This window comes from Enhydra lutris, unplaced genomic scaffold (genome assembly GCF_002288905.1).
Source record: "Enhydra lutris kenyoni isolate GAN:26980312 unplaced genomic scaffold, ASM228890v2 scaffoldscaffold4, whole genome shotgun sequence".
Lineage (NCBI taxonomy): Eukaryota > Metazoa > Chordata > Mammalia > Carnivora > Mustelidae > Enhydra > Enhydra lutris.
In genome coordinates, this window is record NW_019154088.1 from 49,342,656 (window position 1) to 49,364,684 (window position 22,029).

The following is a 22,029-nucleotide window of genomic DNA, read 5'->3' on the forward strand; positions in this document are numbered from 1 at the left end:
TACAGAAAAGGCAGTCCTAAAAGGGAAATATATTGCAAAACAGGCCTACCTCAAGAAGCAAGAAAAGTCTCAAATACAAAAACCTAAACTTACACCTAAAGGAGCTAGAAGAGGAACAGCAAATGAAGCCTGAAGCCAGCAGAAGAAGGAAAATTATAAAGATGAGAGCAGATATAAACAATTTGGGAACAAATAAACAAAAAAACCCAACAGATTAAGGAAATGAAGAGATGGTTCTTTGAAAGAATTAATAATATTGATAAACCCCTAGCCAGACCTATCACAAAGAAAAGTGAAAGGACAAAAATAAATAAAATCATGAATGAAAGAGGAGAGATCATAACCAACACCACAGAAAATTACCAAAAAATCACAAGAGAATATTATGAAAAAATATATGACAACAAGTTGGGCAATCTGGAAGAAATGGACAAATTCATAGAAACATACAAACTACCAAAACTGAAACAGGAAGAAATAGAAAATTGGAGAAGACTTATAACCAGCAAAGAAATTAAGTCAGTAATCAAAAATCTCCCAACAAACAAAAGTCCAGGGCCAGATGGCTTCCCCGGGGAATTCTATCAGACATTTAAAGAAGAGTTTGTATCCTTATCAAATTGTTCCAAAAAATAGAAATGGGAGGAAAATTTCCAAATTTCTTCTATAAGGCTAGCATTACCTTGATTCTAAAACCAGACAAAGACCCCACCAAAAAGGAGACTGATAGGCCAATATTTCTGATGAACATGAACGTAAAAATTCTCAAAAAGATACTAGCAAATTGAATTTGGCAGTACATTAAAAGAATTATTCACCATGATCAAGTGGGGTTTATTCCTGGGCTGCAGGGATGGCTCAATACTCACAAATCAATCAATGTGATACATCACTATAATAAAAGAAAGGATAAGAACTTTACGATCCATTCAATAGATGCAGAAAAAGCATTTGACAAAATACAGCATCGCTTCTTGCTAAAAAAACAAAAAAACCCCAAAAACCTCAACAGAGTTGGGATAGATAGAACATGTTGCAACATCATAAAGTTCATGTACAAAAGACCTACAGCTAATATTATTCTCAATGGGGAAAAACAGAGCTTTTCCTCTGTGGTCAGGAATAAGACTGGATGTCCACTGTCATTATTACTATTTAACATAATACTGGAAGTCTTCCCTCAGCAATTAGACAACAGAGGTGATGGGCCTTAAGAAGTGTACTTGCTGTGATAAGAACCAAATGGTGTATGGAAGAGTGTTGAATCATTATATTGCACCAGAAACTAATATAACACTGTATGTTAACTACCTGGAATTTAAATAAAAACTTCAAAAACAACAACAACAAAGCAATCTGACTCTAGAACCCTTGCTTTTCAAACTATACTCTGCTGTCACAGTAAATATATGCCTTAATAAATTGTTGAGTGAGTAAATAAATGGAGTATAAATTTCTAGAAATGCAATTTCTGGATCTCAGAGCATGAACATTTTTTTTAAATTTATTTATTTGACAGACACAGCGAGAGAGGGAACACAAGCAGGGAGAGTGGGAGGGGGAGAAGCAGGCTCTCTGCTGAGCAGGGAGCCCGATGTGGGACTCGATCCCAGGACCCTGGGATCTTGACCTGAGCCGAAGGCAGAGGCTTTAACCCACTGAGCCACCCAGGTGCCCCAGAGCATGAACATTTTTAAGGCCTTTAATGCATATTGCAGTATAAGCTATTCAATATGCTTTTAAGTTTTTTAAAAAGACAGTATGGAAAATTTTACATATAATATCACAGCTGTGAAAACAAAGGTGCATAAAAGAAAAATTGAAAGAAACACATCAAGATGTTAAGAGTGGTCATTTTTAATGGGTACACATTCATGGGTGACTTTTTCCTTCCTTCTAATTTTTCCAAAATTTCTGTAATGCGTTTTTATTTTATACAAACAAATTGAATAAATATGGCCTGATTTTTCTGTTATATGTGCTTTTCTGCTCTATAGTTGGTTTTGAAAGCAAACCTTTCTAAGTAAAGAGAATTTTCATGACTATATTGGGTTCTTTGTTCTCTATCAATCTTAAAAAGGAAATTAGAATCATAGGCAATTTGCCTTCCTGACATTATTGGAATAATTCATTTGATCTAACCCCTGGTGCTAATAAGCATTTCTGATAGTTTCCATCTAAGGACAAAAAAACTATTGTACTCCTACATCCGTTTGTAAAGCACTTTTTATTGACTGGTTTTGCAAAGACTTTATCAAATTGTTTCTCAAACAATCCTATGATGTTGTAATAAGTCCCACAAAGCCTTGGATATACACACACCCACGGGAAGGCAAATGTTATAATTTGACATATTAACCTATGTATTTTATTGCCCAGTACTTACTGATAGTCCAGCCCTTTCCCTAGTTTTAGCAGCAGCTGGGGTGTGCCATTGACTGCCTCAGAGAAAGGACAGTGTAGCAGAACACAGGTGTCAGTGTTTGGCATAGGCCTTTTGAAAGACTAGGCATAAAGGAGACCTTGAAAGAGCAAAGAGACAAGAAAGAGCAAAGTAGTTCCACTTCTTCCCCATCTGGGTCCACAAGCTGCGAAGGGGGGGAGGTGAAGTTCAAACGAACAAGAGAGCTTAAAATGTTAACAAAGGAGTTTCCTGGATAGTGTGGCTCTGCACCCCAGATCCCAGAGAAGTTTGAGGGATCTGAGGGAAGAGAAAACCCATGCTTTGCTTCATGGGTAAAAGCAGGACAAGCCTCATATGGTATGGGAAGTGTGAGAATATTTCTAATGAGCACAAATATAATGATGACAAGGAAAGAAAGGTGACCAGATGTGATTAGTCCTTAAGCTCACTCTTTCTTCTGCCAACTCCAAGCTGCTGTAAATTTTAGTTCTAGAATTTCCATTCAGTTTCTGTTTCTCTACTAAGATTCTGTACCTACCCACTCATAATTACTCTTAATTTTTTTTAACCTAGTCTCAAAATTGGCTTATATTGACTGCATTTTGGGTTGGGTTTTCAAAAATTTTTTTAAATTTTTTTACTTTTTTATTTCCACCTTTATGAGAGAGGGACTTCTTGACAATGGTAGTATCAGAATTGGGTTAAGGGATGACAAAAATCTAATGTCAAAGCAGTCACTTGAAGTAAGGCAGGGCATCATCTCGTTAGAAATGGTGCAAAATATGTGATGATCTCCAATCTTCAAATAAGAAGGATAGTTACAAAACCCTTATGGAAAATATAAGAATATATCTCCAATCTTCTCCAGTCTCAGACAACTGGCAAGACCTGCCCACTCGTTAAACAGTAGAACTGGAAGAGGATTTAAAACATTAGCATCAAACTCCCTGCTTTCTGCCAAGAAAGACAGTCTCCTCCAATGATTAATTTTTTCTGAATAAAAAGCAGCTTTCTTGAATTTCCTAACATAAAGGTAACACATATTTATAGAAAAATCAGCCAAAACAGGCAGGCATAAAGAAGAAATTACTACTAACATTTTGCTGAACATCCTTTTAAATGCTGCTCTGTGCAAACATTTATGCATATAATTTTATATGAATGAAATAATATACATGATTTTAACTCAATATGTGATAAAGATTATTATCAAGAAATACAGAGACACATCATCCTTTTTAGTGACTATATATTCCCTTGCATGGGTTGTACCAAAATTTATTAAACCAGTCCTCTATGGAAGGACATTTAGTTCTAGATTCTTGCAATAATGAACATTTTTCCTGCTGTGTGTGTGTGTGTATGAGACAACTTTGTGTATTTTCCAGATTATGTCTCCTTCAGGTAGTACATTTCTATAACATTATTTCTGGGCCAAAGCATATTCTAAGTTTGTGATCATTAATAAACCATTCTCACCAGAAAGGTTGTACCCACACTCACACTTCCATCAACAGCGAGCCCCTTTCTCTCTCTTTGGTCATACTGGGTATGTGTAATCCTTTCAAAATTTATCAATATGTCAGGCAAACAGTAACATCTAAATTGTGTTGTGTGACTTGCCAATGAGCGCTAATGCTCATTGAGGATGGGTATTGTGCTGGGTGCTCCTTTCTGGCCTTAGATGGACAGTGAGTGCAATATGCAGAGATCTGTAATGTAAATGAGATGGTCTGGCCTCCATACTCCTAGCTTTGCACTAACTTTGTGTGTCCTTGGGTAAGATACTCAACTTCCCTGAGCGTCAGTTTCTTGAGCTGCAAATGAAAGACTCGGAATGGGTGTTCTTGCACTTCCTCTCTGGCTGTAACGGGGGTAGCGGCGAGTTCACTGTGCAGATCTGCAGTAGACACTGCTGGCTGACTAACCCAATGCCACTCGCAGCCCCTTCTCCCCTGCCTGCCTCTACTCTGGAAGAAGCTGGAAATGTTCAATAGTCTCCTTTGGAGCTAAGGAGTGGCCATTTTACCAAATTCTGGCTAATGGAGACATGAAGGGAAGGCTATGAGGGTACTTCTGGGAAACCAGCTTTTCTGATGAAAGAAACAGGCACAAGAGAGAGCAAACTCACAGTGGCTGTGTCTTTCTCACACTCTGCTTTCCGTGCAGACTTGATGCCTGGACCTGTGGGGCATGCAGTAGCTTTATACTGAGTGGACTCAGCTGAGCAGGATCTGTGCTTCAGAATCCTGGCCAGTTTCAAGGCTAACATTAGCTACAAGAGAAGTGTTGTATGAGACTGAGAAGGCATCAGGGAAGCAGCAGCCATGGCTTTCATGCTCTGAAGGACAATGCAGGGCTCCAGACACGGTGATAACTCTGGTACATTGTCACTGATCTGCCAGCTCACCTTGCTGGTATGAGGCAGCACGTGGACTCGAGCTGCCATCAGATCTCCTTCAGTTTCACTGCATCCTAAGCTAAGTGCAAGTGTAGCCCCATGAAGGGTGCCAGCTTCTCCCACAATACACTTACATTATCAAGGTCAGAGGTAGTGAGAGACACACACAAATCTGCTCTGTCCTTGAAGATTCTAGTTGTTCATGAATTCTAGGTTAGCCCTGTAGGTCCCAAGCCTGTAAGTGCTTTCATCCACAACCAGCTTTCTACCCTGACCACCATTCGGTCTGACCTATGATGACTTCCGGTTCGATCAGCGCTAGAATCAAAAACAGCAAACAGCTTTGCATGGCCTTCTCCAGGAGTTCCCACAATCATGTAGGGTCTAATGCATCACTCTCCAATAGAGCTTCTGTGATGACCGAAGTGTTTTGTATATGAGCTGCCCCATATGATAGCCACTAATCACATGCATATGGCTACTGGGCACTTGAAGTGTACCTAGTGCAATTGAGAAACTACACTGTTAATTTTGACTCATCTAAATTTAAACTGCCACCTGTGGCTGGTGGCTACCATATTGAAAAGCGCAGGTCTAGTGCCTAATAATAAATCTCTCATTTTTCATCACTTACAGTGGTTCTGTTTCTCTGACCGATGCATCCTGACCGATCTGAGCAGTGACTGGTGACTACACAAGGAAGGACATGTAGACAGCATGCTAGGTATGAAGGGCTAGAGATCAAAAGAGACTGGGTTCTCTGGGAGGCTCAGCTGCCTATAACTGTTGAACTTCTTATATGAGAAAAGTAGACTCCCTTTGAACTTGCCCTGTCGGGAGCCTCATCTCCATTCCAGTCCCGAGGCTAGAGTTATCAAGGTGAGCTAAAATATTCATGGAGAGCAAGCAGGCTGTGGTAAGATGTGCTCTTCAGCACCTAATGTTTTCGTTATTCCACCATGAGGACTTTTACCCCTTGCTTATTCCCTATGCAGATCCTTCCATCTCCCAGTCCTTCCTCCTTCCCCACATGAATATGACCTTCCTTACAGAATGCAATTACCCCCCTTTGTCTGTCACACTGGATTTTGTTTGTTCAAACAGTTTTAAACACCAGCCCATTTTCAGGAGTCTGCAATTGTGGCAATGGGGGTGGCGGACAACCACTTTTGTCAGCTCTAGTTTCTAAAACTGGCCACTTACTAATAAGCTTTACAAGGAATCCATCTTTCCAGATGTGCTCTGCACCGTTAACCTGAAAGAATTAATCCTGAACAAGAGCTTCTTTCAAGACTGTGCTTGACGAGAGTACAATGAGCAATGATTTCAAGCTGTGTTCACAAACAATTCTACACACAAGGAACATTTCTTTTTCTTTCTTTCTTTTCTGGCTTGCTTAAACAAGTGGTTATCCGTTATGGTGTTGACATAGGAAAAGGCGAAATGCTGGCAACAGAATCAAAGCAGCAGGGCAACAGACAGCTCAGCGGTGGCAAGGTTTGGTTCCTTGGACAACCAAGCGAGCTTTTCACTTCCTCCTAATTTGGGTCCCGCCCTCTTAGTTTATCTTCCTGAGAATGTCAAAAGAAAGAGAAAAGAACTATTGGTCCAACTGCGCGCGGTCTTTGGTGCTTGTTGCTCCCTTCTGATACTCCTCTCCCAGGACAGGGTCCTTCTAACTTCTCTATCGTTTGGTGAGTCACTTTGCTTTCCTGTTGTTGCCTTCGGTGAATTCTGCGCACACCCCGCAAGTGCCCCGCACTCCCTCCGGGCCCTCTGCTGGGGCTAAACGCGTCCTAGCCAAGGTTGGCAGCCGCGCGGCTTCCAGCACCCAATCCCGAGGGAACGGATCCGGGAGGGGGGTGGGGACACCGCGGGGTCCGCGCTCCCGCCCTTTCTTCTCTCCCGGCCGAGGGACTCGTGGTGCCCCCAAGGCGTGTGACCCGCGTTCCACCTCTTGGGTAGCTGGAGGGCGCTAGCCCCTGGCGCTGTGACCCGACGTCTGGGTCCAACCCCTGGCGGGTGCAGAAGCGGTGACGGCTGCCCCCGCGGTTCGGGCTCCCGGCAGAGGTGGGTGCGGATCAGCTGCGGAGGCCGGAGCGCCGCCCGGATGCTGCAGCCTAGTGGTGGCCTCTCCGAGAGCAACGGGAGCCCTGGGGCCCAGTCTGCCCTGGGCGCGCAGGGGGCCGGAAGGGGGCTGTGGACTTGGGTCCCTCCTCCTTTCCCTCAGCTTCTCCTGCTCTCAGACCCTCCTCCTCCCAGGTACAAGCCGCGAGAGGAGGGCGCATCTCTCCTCCCGGCACTCCACCATGGGCAATATCTCCGAAGACTCCTCGCGGGAGGACTGCAAGTCTCTGCAGTCGCTCCCCTCCGGCGAAAGCCCGGCCATCAGCTCGGTGATGTTCTCGGCCGGGGTGCTGGGGAACCTCATCGCGCTGGCGCTGCTGGCGCGCCGCTGGCGGGGGGACGCGGGACGCAGCGCAGGACGCGGGAACTCTATCTCCCTGTTCCACGTGTTGGTGACAGAGCTGGTGTTCACCGACCTGCTTGGGACCTGCCTCATCAGCCCCGTGGTGCTGGCTTCCTACGCTCGGAACCAGACCTTGGTGGCCCTGGCGCCTGAGCGCCGCGTGTGCATCTACTTCGCCTTCGCCATGACCTTCTTCAGCCTGGCCACTATGCTCATGCTCTTTGCCATGGCCCTGGAGCGCTACCTATCCATCGGGCACCCCTACTTCTACCAGCGCTGGGTCACGCGCCGAGGCGGCCTGGCGGTGCTGCCCACCATCTACACGGTCTCTCTGCTCTTTTGCTCCCTGCCGCTGCTGGACCCCGAGAAGTACGTCCAGTACTGCCCTGGGACGTGGTGTTTCATCCAGCACAGCCAGACCACGTACCTGCAGCTCTACGCCACCGTGCTGCTGCTCCTCATCGTCGCGGTGCTCGCCTGCAACTTCAGTGTCATCCTCAACCTCATCCGCTTGCACCGTCGGAGCAGGAGAAGTCGCTGCGGACCCTCCTTGGGCAGCTGCCAGGACGGCCCTGGGACCCGCAGGAGAGGGGAAAGGGTGTCCATGGCGGAGGAGACGGACCATCTCATTCTCCTGGCTATTATGACCATCACCTTTGCGGTCTGTTCCTTGCCTTTCACGGTAAGTAAACTCGCTTTGTTTCCGCAGCCCGGCTCTGAGCAGCCTTCTCACTCTCTACCCTCTGCCTCCCACACTTTCCACCGTCTTACCTTTGCAATTTGTAAAACCACGTTCTGATTCTTGAGGTCTAGAGCCTTCTCCTCTCGCTTCTCACCTTTGTCCCACATCCTTCCTCCCCTAACCTTTGGTGGCTCTATGCTAGTGTTTCTCACACCTAGTATAGTCCCCCTGAGAGGGATCCTTGACCCTCCGCTAAGCCCGCCCAGACCCCCAGCCTAGAGTTAAAAGGGGGAGAGGGATAGGTCCCTGTTCCCCTCTGCCAGCCTGGCTTCTGCCTGAGGAGAGGCAGCCCCTTCCACCTGTGGATGGGTATCAGCTACAGCTTGACTTCCCTGGGCTGCAGTTCACCTCTAGGTGTTCCCCACCCACTGGTGCGAGCTCTCCATGCTTTCGCCTTCTCCCAACACAAAAGGTGGTACCCAACACCCAACCTTCCAGCTGCCATTCTCACCCTAGGTGAGAAACATCCCTGTTGGTAAGTTTAGAGCATTCATTACTTGTCCTAAAAGTTCAACAATCACAGACTTTACAAGTTTCCCAGTTTACATATTAGGAGCATAACCCTTTGGGGCCATGGGAAAAAAAAATATGTGGACATTATATTATGTCCATAATGATAATTAAAGGGAAAGATGGTTGCTTGGAGAAACCCCTTGCTGAACTCTTGCAATTCCTCTAAAGGACACATTTGTACTTCCTTATGAAATATCCTCTTCATATAACTATCAGATATATCTATAGGTGTTCTTCACCTTATAGCCATGCATTTGCTGAGCACAAAGCCACATACAGGAATGGCTGGTCCATCTTTGGGATGGGAGAGTTAAGCACATCCAGCTTGTTCCGTGACCCAGCAAGCCAGAGGCTGCCCCAGGGAACTGAAGACAGGAGCCCAGGTTTGGGAATGGCTGCTATCCTAGTCTGGGGCAAGCTTAGCTGTTAGTTCTGTGATGCTATGAACTGGAGCCTCCCCAGGTGTAACGCAGGTAACAGAGCCCCAGATGTGTCTTAGCATGGCCCCTTACCAAAAGCTGGGGAGGAGGAGTCTTGGTAGTCCCGCTTCCCACTCTTCAAAAGAACAAGACTGACTAACAGGGAGTAAGCAGTTGGCAGTGATTCCCTCCTGCCACAGTCTTGGAGAAAAGAAAGAGATAGTCAGTGCCTATGTTACCAGGTCTGACCGTAGAAACTGAAGTAACTTTACCTCACTTTTGGCTTCCATCACTGTTGATTATCTTCATATGCTCCTCCTCCAGGGTGGGAAAGGACACTTGTCCTCCTAAATGAACTGATTCATAACCATGTTCTCTTCTTCCTGGTCCCCATTGTCCTCACACTCCTACCCCATTCTCTGTCAGGGCAGAGGCTGGTCTGAATCCATAAGGACAAGAAGGTAACCCCTTATGAAAGGAGGTAGCACTATGGGACCCCGCCTCTTCCATTCCACCCTGAACTGGGGCATTTGTATAGCAGAAAGGCTGTGATGTAGAAACCAGCATGACTTCTATGCATTTCTTTTATTTTACTAGTAGAAACTTTTGATGTCATGTTAGGAGTTAAAGCAACTTTTTTGGGTCAGGACAAAGATGCAGAACCTGTATCTATGAGAGAATAAGCATTTCCAGTTCCACTAAACAACTTAGAATCCAACTTAGAGGCCATAAACCCCTTCCAAGTTGGGCAGTGCCAGTCTTAGCCTGATGAGAATCGGGAAATCAGTTCTTGGAGTCTCATCTGTGATTTCTGAGTGTGTATTTAAAAATACCCAATACCCCCAGCCACTTAAATAGCTTAGGAATGGGCTCTGAGGGGACCACAGACTTGTGAACAGGGTTATTATTCCCTAAGCTCTTTAGAGGAAGAGAACAGGAGGAAAAGATCTTTCCTTTGATCATGACTAACCCATTGCATAAATATATTATCAAACATAAAGGCAGTGATTTTCAACAGGTTTCCCTGTTTTCAAGTAAATTTGCCTTTTATCATGGGAACTCAGTCATTGCTATATGTTGATTTTCAAGTCTCCCTGTGTAAACACATGCACACGCACACACACACACACACACACACACTTACATGAATATTTATTCTCCTCCTTTATTTACTGTTAAGGGAAGCTCCAGAGTTGCCAAATGGAAGGGGCTTAGAGCTAGAAGTCTGGTTAGAAGGAGTAGGGTAGTAGGAGGTTTGCTTTGAAGCTGTGTTTTTATTTAGATTGTCTGTTTATGGCTTGAGGACACCAGATGAAGATTACGAGGGCCCCTTACGATAGTGGCATTGACACTATCGGCAAATATTATCCAGATTTGCTTCTGAATGTATGCATGGCAAAGATACTCAAAGAGTAAAGGAAAAGCCTAGAGTGAACATAATCGGAAAGCCAGACATGCTCATCCTTGCCTTGGGACTAACATGACATATTATCTAGATGCAGAATGGGTAACTCACCAGGCCCCAAATAGATATTTGAACTGTACCTTGAAGTTGTCTTTTAGTAAGAAAATTTACACCAACCATTGACTAATTTTACTTTATCAATAAATTACTGGTACTTGTTAGAAACTTTCATTTACATGGCACTTTAAACTTTATAAAATGCTATAGTATCCTGATTTTTGCTATCTCCTGGAGGGCTCATCTGATGATTCCAAAGTCACAGCTACCATTTGGTGCATTCATTCTGCTATTTCAGAATGCTTGCCATGGGTGCTCGGGGAGGGGCCCTTTCCCCTCATGTCCTTTTGGTCTACTTGGTCTACATGAAAATTGTGTAGAAATGGCCTATACCAATCTCCCACACAAGGCAGGAATAATTTCCATACATCCTAACTGGGATGCTGTTAGACAAGGCAAAGACTTGTGGTTGTCTTCAGAAATTCTCCCGTTTCTCCAACAAAACATATGCAGTCCAACAGAAGTACAGTTGAGCCACATATGGAATTTTAAATATTCTATTAGCCAAACAACAAAAAATAAAAAGAAATGGTAAAAATTAATCAATATCTTCTATTAAGCTAGTATATCCAAAATATTATCACTTCAAAATGTAATCACTGTAAAGTGATTATTAATGAGCTATTCCAACTAATTGACTTCTCTGTTCCCAGAAAGTGCTAGCAATCTACTCTATCTCTGTCTGTTTCTTCCTCAGGATTACAGAACTGCTTTCTATGTCCCTCGAAAGTAGGCCACATCACTGGCCCAGGAAAGAGGAGATTTCACAGCTGTGTACCCAGTGGGGCACCGGCCTTTTCCAGCACTCCAGTAGTGAGGGAAGGAGGAGAGTGGAATTTAAGAAACTGGATATAATCGTGTCAGTGTTATCCCAAGGGAAGGGCAGGTTAGAATTACTGTTTCCTCCAAGAACACCAGTCTAGGACTTCCAATGTTTGGCAGTAAAAACTATCAAAATGGAAAATACCAGCGCCCTGGGATGAAGTCAAATTCAACCTTCAAATATCATTATTATCAACATCAAAATGGCTAATATTTTGAGTGCTAATTTTTATATACACTAACCCATTATCTCCACAACAACCTGCAAAATAGATGGTACTGCTGTTTCTTTTTTACAGATGAGGCAAATAATGCCCTGGGTCCCCCAGCTAGTGATCACTGGAGCTGGGGTTCAAAGCCAGACAGTTTAAAAATGCAGAGCCTATCCTCTTAACCACAGTACTATCAGAGGGAAAAGTACTTCTTTCAGGGGAAATGTGTTAAAATAGTAATCCAAGATTTCACAAAGGAATGGTGAGGATGTTATAAATATATGGATCGCTTTGTCTTGATTCCAACTTGTTAGCTTTTTTTTTTTTTTTTTTGAGAGAGAGAGAGAGAGAGAGAGAGAGCATGCGTATGCACACCCCAGTCGGGGTGGGGGAGGAGCAGAAGTAGAAAGTATCCCAAGCAGACCCCGGGCTGAAGGGTGGGGAGCCCAAGGAGTTCTATCCCACAACCCTGAGATCATGACCTGAGCCAAAACCAAGAGTCAATGCTCAACTAACTGAGCCACCCACAGGCCCCCCACCTTATTCAGTTTAAAAATAAAATGGCAAAGACCTTTTTTCCATCCCGATCAAGGGACTTGAGCTGGGGCCAAGTGTGCGGTACCTTTGTTCTTCTCCACAGTCCTATGAATTGAAAGCCTGAGACCGAGATTGAAGGAGATTGGCTAATATAAATGCTGGTCTAAATTAAGAAATAATCAGATTACCCCTCACATAAAATCTTCTGTTGGTACACATAAAACATTTCTTATGCTATTAAAAAAAAAGTATGTTGTGGTTAGGAAATGGCATTATTTTGGCTGCCCAATATGAAATCATGCATGGAACCAACAACATATTCCAAACTGTTTATGTACTAAAGAGATAGTGTATAAATTAATGAATTCCTCCTTATGTTGATCAGCTGTTGCCATTATTTCACAGGGATAAATAGAAACTTTCTTCCTGAAATGGAACAGAACACAGAAAATATATCAGACCTCTATTCTAGACCTCGCCTCAGATACTGTTTGTGTTTTAATTTTCAACGCATGTCAAATTACTTGGTTCCTACTTTGCCAAGAGCTGTGGACAGCTGCTGGTGATTTTAAACTGCTTTCTTCTTGCCATTAGAATATTTTATTCAGTTCTAAAATTTCAAAAGTGAACTATTGGCTCATTCTAAAATTGTCTTCATCTTTAGAAATTCTTTAGGGTTGTAATTTCTAGGCAAATCTGATTAGTAGAAATATGATCTTCAAAATACAGAACAAACTCAAGTAAATAGTTCTGGAGTTTCCTGTTCATTCCTGGAACTCTTCATATAAAATGTAACATGAATGGGAATTGTAAAACATATGAAATTTGTTGATTACGTACATGCAAAATACCACAGTTCTAGTAGGGATAAAAGAGAAATTCAGAACTCTTCATGTATAACCACAGTGAATTTGCTGGTAATATTTTAAGTTATATCCATGAACTACTGGAAACCCCTTTATCATTTCTGCATTACCAGTGATATGCTTGGGGATTGGTGAAATCATTTTAAAGCAAGTGACTTTTAAGAGAACATTCCTCTATATGATTGCTTTCATCCGACACCTTTTCCTTTGCCTTTGTAAAATGGTGGTTGTGAGTAAAGACCCAGTTACACTCAGTTTTTAAAATTTAGACAGCAAGAACTATAGTCCTTCTCCCCCCAAAAAACCTGTGCATTATGTCTACACCATTGGTCAAGTCGTTGATCACTGTTGTTTCAGATGGTTAAGGCCAGGTCCTCAGCTTAAAGAAAAACAGCTTTTAGGGATGGTGTATTTCTTTTTTTGGCATGTCAAGAACCCATCACAGTATTAAGTTAAAAATAAAGGGGGTGCCTTGTTGGCTCAGTCGGTTAGTGTCTACCTTTGGCTCAGGTCATGATCTTGGGGTCCTGGGAATCCAGTCCCACATCAGGTTCCCTGCTCAATGGGGAATCTGCACCCACCCCCCCATGACTCCCCCACTCGTGTTCTCTCTCCCCCTCATAAATAAGTAAAATCTTTTTTTTTTTTTTTTTTTTTTTTTTTTTTTTTTTAAAGAATGGAATGGAATAAGATAGGATAGGATAGAAATGGTAAGGGACTGATCTCCAGAGATATGGTGCTTAGGAAGACAAGTCTCTTTCTGCCTAAAGGTTTAAGACCCAGTTAATCTGCAACTTGGTCTGCTCAGTTTCCACTGGCATCTCCTGTCCTCTATTTGGTACTTTCTGACCATGAAACCCCATCCTTATCTTGAGCTCACATCCACTGTGCCTCAGTTTATATGACCAAGATATACCAAGCTTCATTTTTCTCAGAATAATTTGCTGCCTAAAATTGGCCCCCTCTAACAGAATGCTAGACTGAAGTCGTCTGCAGTTAGGACACATGGGGGATGGGAAGGGCTGGGAATAGGGAAAGTGCGTTTGCGGAAGGCCAAAACTTCCATGGACAAAAGTTCCTCCTACACGCCACAGACAGCACTTGAATCACTTTGAAATCATTTGTAAAATCTTGTGTTCTGGGGAGGGTCCATCGTGATCATCATTTTTTTCAAAGAATTAAGAGCCATCACCCTGGAATATACAAGCCCAGAACTCTAAACTTTAGCATTAACTCTCTTATGTCCAGCCCTGGGATCACCTGAAGCACAAGGCAGGGAACAACACTCTTTAGTACCAGAGCCATATCTATGCCCCAGTCTTTTTTTCCGAAAGGACAGAGGCTCCTGTTTCCTCCACCACAAAGCACCTGGGATTTGAGGGAAGGGATGTCTTTAAAACCTCATATACCGGGGCACCTGGGTGGCTCAGTGTGTTAAAGCCTCTGCCTTCGGCTCAGGTCATGATCCCAGGGTCCTGGGATCGAGCCCCGCATCGGGCTCTCCGCTTGGCAGGGAGCCTGCTTCCTCCTCTCTCTCCGCTTGGCAGGGAGCCTGCTTCCTCCTCTCTCTCTGCTTGCCTCTCTGCCTACTTGTGATTTCTCTCCGTCAAATAAATACATAAAATCTTTAAAAAAAAAAAAAAAAACCTCATATACCTGGAAAATAGTGTCCCCACAAGTTTTATATTAAAAAAAATTTTTTTTGAACTATAGCAGACACCAAATTTTTTTAAGAATGGATCATATAGGGACGCCTGGGTGGCTCAGTCGGTTACATGTCAGCCTTCCACTCAGGTCATGATCCCAGGGTCCTGGGATGGAGCCCCGCATCTGGCTCCCTGCTCAGTAGGGAGGCTGCTTCTCCCTCTCCCTCTATTCTTCCCCCTGTTTGTGCTCTATCTCTGTCAAATAAATAAACAAAATCTTTAAGAAAAAAAAAAAAAGAATGGATTCTATAAAGCCATAGCGAGGCCACCTGAATGTCTTTCACAAGGCAGGTAAACACATGATAATCTGTGCCTGCAATTTAACTGTGCAAAGTGTGAAGGAGAGAGGGGGTGCCAGGGTGGCTCAGTCGACTGAGCGTCCGAATCTTCATTAAGACTGATAAATCTCTGACCTCTACCTCTGAAACGAATAATACATTACATGTTAATTAATTGAATTTAAATTAAAAATGCAAGTGAAAATTTAAAAAAAAATGTTTTAGTAAACATCAGTTGTATTTACACACACATATAAATTATACATGTGTAGCACCATGCAGACATTTATTATGTAGATTACCAAAAATGTGTGAAGGAAAGAAGAGCCCCAAAGAAAGACAAGTAGATACAGCCATGGTTTTTAAATCGATAAACAGGAACAGTCATACCCACAAACCTTTGTGACACCTTTGCAAAAAGGGCTCTCACTAAATCATAATCAGTTAGTGGTGAACTTCATGTGAGACTTTACATCACAGGCTTTTTTTTTTTTAAGAGTTAATTAATTTATTTGAGAGACAGCACAAGCAATGGGAGCAACAGAGGGAGAGGAAGAAGCAGGCTCTCCACTAAGCAGGGAGCCCCCAGACAAGGGCCGTGATCCTAGGACAGCTTGATCCCAGGATTCCAGGATCATGACCTGAGCTGAAGGCAGACGCTTAACCGACTGAGCCACCCAGGCACCCCACATCACAGGCTTTTTATGTAGATGGTGGCAGAGAGTGTAGTGCTTAAAAGGAAAGTTCTGGTCCCACTTCTTGAGTGTGGTTCCGTGACTTCCCTACTTACCTGGAGTGTGATTCGGGGCACGGTAACTAATATTCTAGGCCCTGACTTCCTCCTTTCTAAAACAGGAATAACAGTATTTTGCAAGTTGGTGTAAGAATTAAACAATAAGGGCTGCCTGGGTGGCTCAGTGGGTTAAGCCTCTGCCTTCAACTCAGGTCACAATCTCAGGGTCCTGAGATTGAGTCCCGAATTGGGCTTTCTGCTGGGTGGGGAGACTGCTTCCTCCTCCCTCTCTCTCTCTCTCTCTCCCTGTCTGCCTACTTGTGATCTCTCTCTGTCAAATAAATAAAATCTTTAGAAAAAAAAAAAGAATTAAACAATAAGACCTATAAATTGCTTATCCCCGTGCCTAGCACACATAGGCCTTCAGTAAATATTCACTGCTATCTCCATAGGGTTCCATTTCCAAAGGAAAATCATATGGCATATTAATAACCAGAAACTGGATTCTGCAAGCTCAAAGTCATTTGTTTGACCAGGCCTAAGCGGGTCTTTTGATTTTAAGTGTGATAAGTGAATAATTTAAACTGTTTCTGGTGTTGGGTGAAGGTTCTAAAACAGAGGTTTTCAGCCTTGGCTGCACGTTGGAATCACCCAGTTGATTTAAAACCTTTGCTACCCATGTTCCAGCCCAGATTAATTAAATCAGAGTCTCTGGGGGTGGGAGCAAGACATCAGAGTAGCCTTAACAATCCTCAGGAGATTTCAATGAAGAACCAAATAGGGTTCTCATTTGTTCTAACATTCTGAAACCAGATGGAGTTGCATTATCAGTAGGGAAGTAGCTCAGAACTAAAGTCCTTCTGAGGAGGAGGAAGAGGAGGACACAGTGCCACAATGGCTTTCCACGAGAGGCTGAAAGGATTCTTTCTATAGAAGATGAATCTAGGGTGCCTGGGTGGCTCAGTGGGTTAAGCCTCTGCCTTCGGCTCAGGTCATGGTCTCAGGGTCCTGGGATCGAGCCCCACATCGGGCTCTCTGCTCAGCAGGGTGCCTGCTTCCCTTCCTCTCTCTCTCTGCCTGCCTCTCTGCCTACTTGTGATCTCTGTCTGTCAAATAAATAAAATCTTTTTTTAAAAAAAAAAAAAGAAGATGAATCTAAAGAACACTGAGTTTCATCCAGATCACTTTGTAGGTATCAAAACAAACGCTATATACTTAGCAAAGCCCTACAGAGCAAGGCTGTCCTAAGAAATTAGGAGGCCAATACCTTATCCGTTAGGCTACTGGGGCAAGGCTATCCTAAGAAATTAAAACTCACTTGACTTGTGTAGATTTTTCTCATAGCAAATTAGTGTATGCAAGAACATGTATAAATTCTATCAGCCTCTGAGGCTGATTTCCAGAATATCACTGAAATGTTGCTAATTAATTGACCTCTCAGTTGTGTCAGCCTTTACTTAAAATCTAGGATCAGCTGGAGGGGGAGGGAAATGTGGAGTTATGGCTTAATGGGCATAGGGTTTCAGTTTGGGGTGATGAAAAAAGGTTCTGGAAATGGATGGTGGTGAGCCAGTCAGGGGCAGCCACAAAAGGAGCACAGGAGAGGCTCAGGAAAATAAAGTTTATCCTACTCACAGGTCCTAGGAGCAGGAAACACTGCACAACACCAGGGCCACAAGGGAAAATAGTAGCGTAGGTCAGGAGGTGGAAGGAGGAGGAACAGAAGGACAGCTTGGGCCTCTACCAAAGAATATTGCCTCCTGGGATAGAGGACCAGATGAAAGGGGGGGGCGGTTGGCTTGGTTACTCTGCATATCAAAGGACTGCTTTAGGCAAGCACTTCCCTGTCTCCTAAGAATGTAGCCCTGATAATACATTTTATACACACACACACACACACACACACACACACACATATAAAGAATGTAGCCCTGGGGAGGGGCAATCTCTTCACAGCCAGAAAGATTTTAAGATGTCAAAAAACTTTATATACAAAAAATAAAAAACATAGACAATATAGTTGCACAACAATATAAATGTACTTAATGCCACTGATGATACACTTGAAAATGGTTAAATTGGAAGATTTTATGCTAGGTATATTTTACAATTAAAAACAATCCCAGGGGGTGCCCGGCTGGCTCAGTTGGTGAAGGATCTGCCTTCAGATAAGTTCATGATCCCAGGAGCCTGGGCTCAGCAGGAATTCTGCTTCTCCCTCTGCTTGTGCTCCTCTCTCTGTCAAACAAATAAATAAAATCTTTAAAAATGAATAAATAAATAAATAAAAATAAAAACAAACTCAGGATCCACAGTATCAAAAATGGTGGACTCTAGGCAAGAGACAAGAACCAAAGGGAAAACATGGGGAGGTAGGAGAAGACAAAACTTACATGAGGAACTTCAAGGGTCAGTTTCCCAGTGTCAAAGAAGAAATGGTCTTCTACAAAATCTTGACCACCTCCTGAAATGCAAATTTTAAGCATTTCTAAAAATTACCCAGCATAGTGGTTGAAAAGGAAAAGAAACAAATAGCACAGAATTGCTCCATCCTCTAAAACCATTTTTCACTTCTCATTGCTCTGTCACCCTCTCATGAGATCAGGAACTATGATACCACGGAAGTCATTTACCAGTGAAAACCTGACTCATCTCCACGTGTGACACCGGAGTGCTGAGCCTTCTCCCTATTGCCCAGTATGGCTGGCCAGTTCACTGTCATCGTACACTGTGGCGAAGCTCAATCATAAATTCCCCTGCAGACTTTTTCTCCAACAGAGTGGCAGTTGTATGTGTGTGTGGTAACGAATATACTTGAATCTATCAGACTTCTGTACGCTCTCATCCCGAATAGCTAAACTCCCAGATCGCTTCTTAGGTATACCATATAAGTAAGTATTGTATATTTCTCAGCCAAAATAGTTTGGCTGACAAGAAAATGATTGCTTCTTTGCGTGTTCCCCCCAACTTTCCTCTTCTCTGTATAATCAGGGAAATCCACCATCCCTTCTTCTTTTTCCTTGCTCATGTGCCAAGCCTTTCCTCCATTCCCTATTCCAAGATTCTCTGGCATAAACACCTATGGCTGCCAAACCTTCCCGCTCTTGTCCTAACATAAGCAACCCGAAGATGACTACTCTTCTCCTTCCCTGCAATGTGCTTTGTGTATCCAATTGCCAGATGTCTGCAGAATAAGTACCAGGGGGAAAGGAAATAAACCATTCCTTTTTCTGGCAAAGGAGTGTGGAGGAATGAAGTTGTAGCTCTCTAAGGCACAGGTTCCCACGCGTAAGAAAGTCCCTAGAGCATTACAAAGAAATTGGTTTCAAAGATTGTGTACGAGGGGCACCTGGTGGCTCAGTCGGTTAAGCATCTGCCTTCAGCTCAGGTCATGATTCCAGGGCCCTGGGATGGAGCCCTGAGTCCAGCTCCCTGCTCAGTGGGGAGTCTGCTTCTCCTCCCTCTCCCCCCAACCCCTGCTCCTATACTCTCTGTCTCTCTCTTTCTCTGTGTATTTTAAAAATTAAAAAAAAAAAAAAAAAAAAAAAAAGACTGGGAGTGATTTTCATTTGTTTTCCTCTTTCTGTAAGCTGTGTCATGTTTGATCTTTATCGAGCATGTATTTTTCCTTTCAATCTGACCAAAAAGCTGCATTGATCCCCAAATATATAAGGAATCACAAAATAGCTGGTATACCCACTTGAAAACAGCAGTCAGCGTGCAAAGATGTGTCAGGTTTCCAGTATTTGGGACATTGTTCTAAAGGCCTTTGTTCTAATATAGGCTATCTGAACATGGCCCATGGTTGAGCCCTTTACTAGTTCAAGGAAGTTGGAATTCATGTCCTGACTCTGCCAACTAAGCAGCTCTGGGAACTTGGGCAAGTCACCTAGCTTCTCTGCATGTTGGTGTCCTCACTGATAATCTGGAGGTTTGGACAACATTGTGGGGTACTTACTGAGCAAGCACTGTTTTAATTTACGTACACATACTACTTCCTGTCAACCTCCCAACAAACCTAAGTAGGTACTGCTCTCATTATCACCCATTTTAAAGATGTAGTAACTGAGGCAGAAAGAGTTTAGTTTTCTTTCCTGTGGTTCCAGAGCTATATATGCATCCAGGATTGAAACCCAGGCAGTCCCATGTCCAGAACCCATGCTCTAGGTACCTTTTTTCACTGGACTGTGATAATTAAATCAGATTAAATATTTGGACGTAAATGTAATATATTGTTATTACCTCTCCTGAAGTTCACTTTCTCATCTGTCAAAAGGAGACAATACTTACATTTCACAGATTTTGTCAGGAATAAACATGGAAATCTACAGAGATTTCACTACCCATCTGTCACCACCCCTGGCCCACAAAAAAACACGTTTTGCTCTTAAATCCTAAGAAATTGCACACACTCTAAGCCTGTCTATGGCTGCAATATAAAACTAATATCATTTTTCTTCTTTGCTTCTTACAGATTTTTGCATATATGGATCAAACCTCATCCCAAAAAAACAAGTGGGACCTCCAAGCTCTTAGATTTTTATCCATCAATTCAATAATTGACCCTTGGGTCTTTGCCATCCTTAGGCCTCCTGTTCTGAGACTAATGCGTTCAGTCCTCTGTTGTCGGGTTTCATTAAGAACACGAAATGCAGCACAGACTTCCTGTTCTATACAGTCAAATGCCAGTAAGTAGATTGACCTTCCCTGACAGTAGTTAAGAAGTGCTTCGTTAGCCAGCATCTGGAAGATCATTTTGAAATGGCTGCATGGAGAAATGAAAAAAGTAAGTTTACAAACCCAACGACACTCTCCTAATAAAACAGAGTGAACAAACCTTTCAGCAGCGGCTGGGGCTACAGAGGTGCTGACAAGGCACTTCATGGAAGTTGTCAGAAGGATCTGTAAAACCTGCCTTCAACGAGCAGGTCAATGAGTTGGTCTTTGGAGGAAAAACCAACCGCGTTCAGGATCCAGTTGCCTTTTGATTTAAACTTCCCCGTTGAGTGAGAAAGTATGTGGTTTTGAAATTTGTTTAAAACCCTAAATAGTTACAGTGTTTTCTATTTTAATCTTCTATGCTACTGCCGTTATAAACATGCAGCGTGCAGTCAGACCAAATGAAACTTCGTGTGTCTCCTCTAGGAAGGCCATGTGTGGAAGCAGCTGAGACTGGTGTCTTGTGTTGCTTAACAAACCCTTTGTTTGGCCAATGAACTTGGAAATCACAGGCACTTTGTACCGTTCTATTTGTGTATGTGGGAGGTCTCTCTGGTCACCACGGTATTATGCGTGGAACAGTGGGCTCAGCTGGTTAACGTCACCTTTTCACTAGTCCTCTAGAAGCTGTGTGTCAAAGTATTAGGTATTTATTTTATAATGTCCATTGTGCTAAGGGTAATCAAGAACACTTCTGGAATTTTCCTCTCAAAGAGAAATAATAGGCTATTAAAAGAGTTTTAATTCTGATTAATACTTTTCATTCTCTTTCCAGGGAGGGGTAATGTGGCCAAATACTAGAATTAAAAAAACTCTTCTATTGCTCATGTTGAGGCTGTGACTAATATCTACTTGATAATATGACTGTCTTGTAGCAAAACTCATGCATCTACATTTTTATCCAGGAAACACAGTTTGACTCATACTATATAGGAAATCATGCAATAGTGAGTCATATCTTACTATGTTTCTAAATCTAAACGTTTAGCATGGTGTAAACCCGGCATCAAAATATTTCAGTGAATTTGCGCTCTTTAATCATCTTAGTTACTGTGTAAACTCATCTGAAATGTCAGGAAAATAAACTATGAAACAAAAATGGAAAATGGGATAGTATTTGATGAATTCCCCCAAATAACAGTTTCTAGAGTAGATATAATATTTTTAATAAGAGAAAAGTGGAAAATTATATTTATTTTGGCAGGCAAGTTTGTAAAGTGTGGTTGTATTATAATTTAGATGTCAAAATATTCAGTATAGTACTTGGTATTAGAACATTTTTTTCTTTCCGTACAGCATGATCTTCCAAACAGTAGAACCACCTTATTTATTTATTTATTTATTTATTTATTTATTTATTTATTTTGCAGTGCGTGTTATTACAGGATAGCTGTTATTTAAAAGAGAGAGAGAGAGAGAGAGAGAGATGCTAGTTTTTTCCAAGGTCTCATTGAATTGCTTACGCAAAACCATTTCCTATAAGTAGTTATCAAACTAGGTAATCACTTAAAGTGATTCCAAACCAATCTAGCATCAGACGCAATCTATGTCAAGTCAGCTCTTGTTTTTAAAAGAATAAATAAATGGTTTGTTTTTCTACTGATTTAAACATACCAGGCACAATTTAACTTAACTGAAATCTGGACATGTAAATAAATCTTCCCTGGATACAAGTATTCTAAAGT

General features: G+C 42.6%; 1 protein-coding gene across 1 annotated transcript; it reads left to right on the plus strand.

Moving 5' to 3' along the window:
* Positions 1-7,114: 7,114 nt before the first annotated feature.
* Positions 7,115-21,685, plus strand: LOC111140622 (prostaglandin E receptor 2). Its single transcript, XM_022492815.1, has 2 exons — positions 7,115-7,957; positions 20,100-21,685. The coding sequence occupies exons 1-2, from the start codon at positions 7,115-7,117 to the stop codon at positions 20,319-20,321; spliced, it is 1,065 nt and encodes a 354-aa protein (XP_022348523.1). The 3' UTR covers positions 20,322-21,685.
* Positions 21,686-22,029: the final 344 nt, after the last annotated feature.

Excerpts from the sequence above, each read along its gene's own strand:
- LOC111140622 (XM_022492815.1), top strand. The coding sequence starts at position 7,115 with ATGGGCAATATCTCCGAAGACTCCTCGCGGGAGGACTGCAAGTCTCTG. Across the intron at positions 7,958-20,099 it reads TCTGTTCCTTGCCTTTCACG|ATTTTTGCATATATGGATCA; the intron begins GTAAGTAAACTC and ends TGCTTCTTACAG.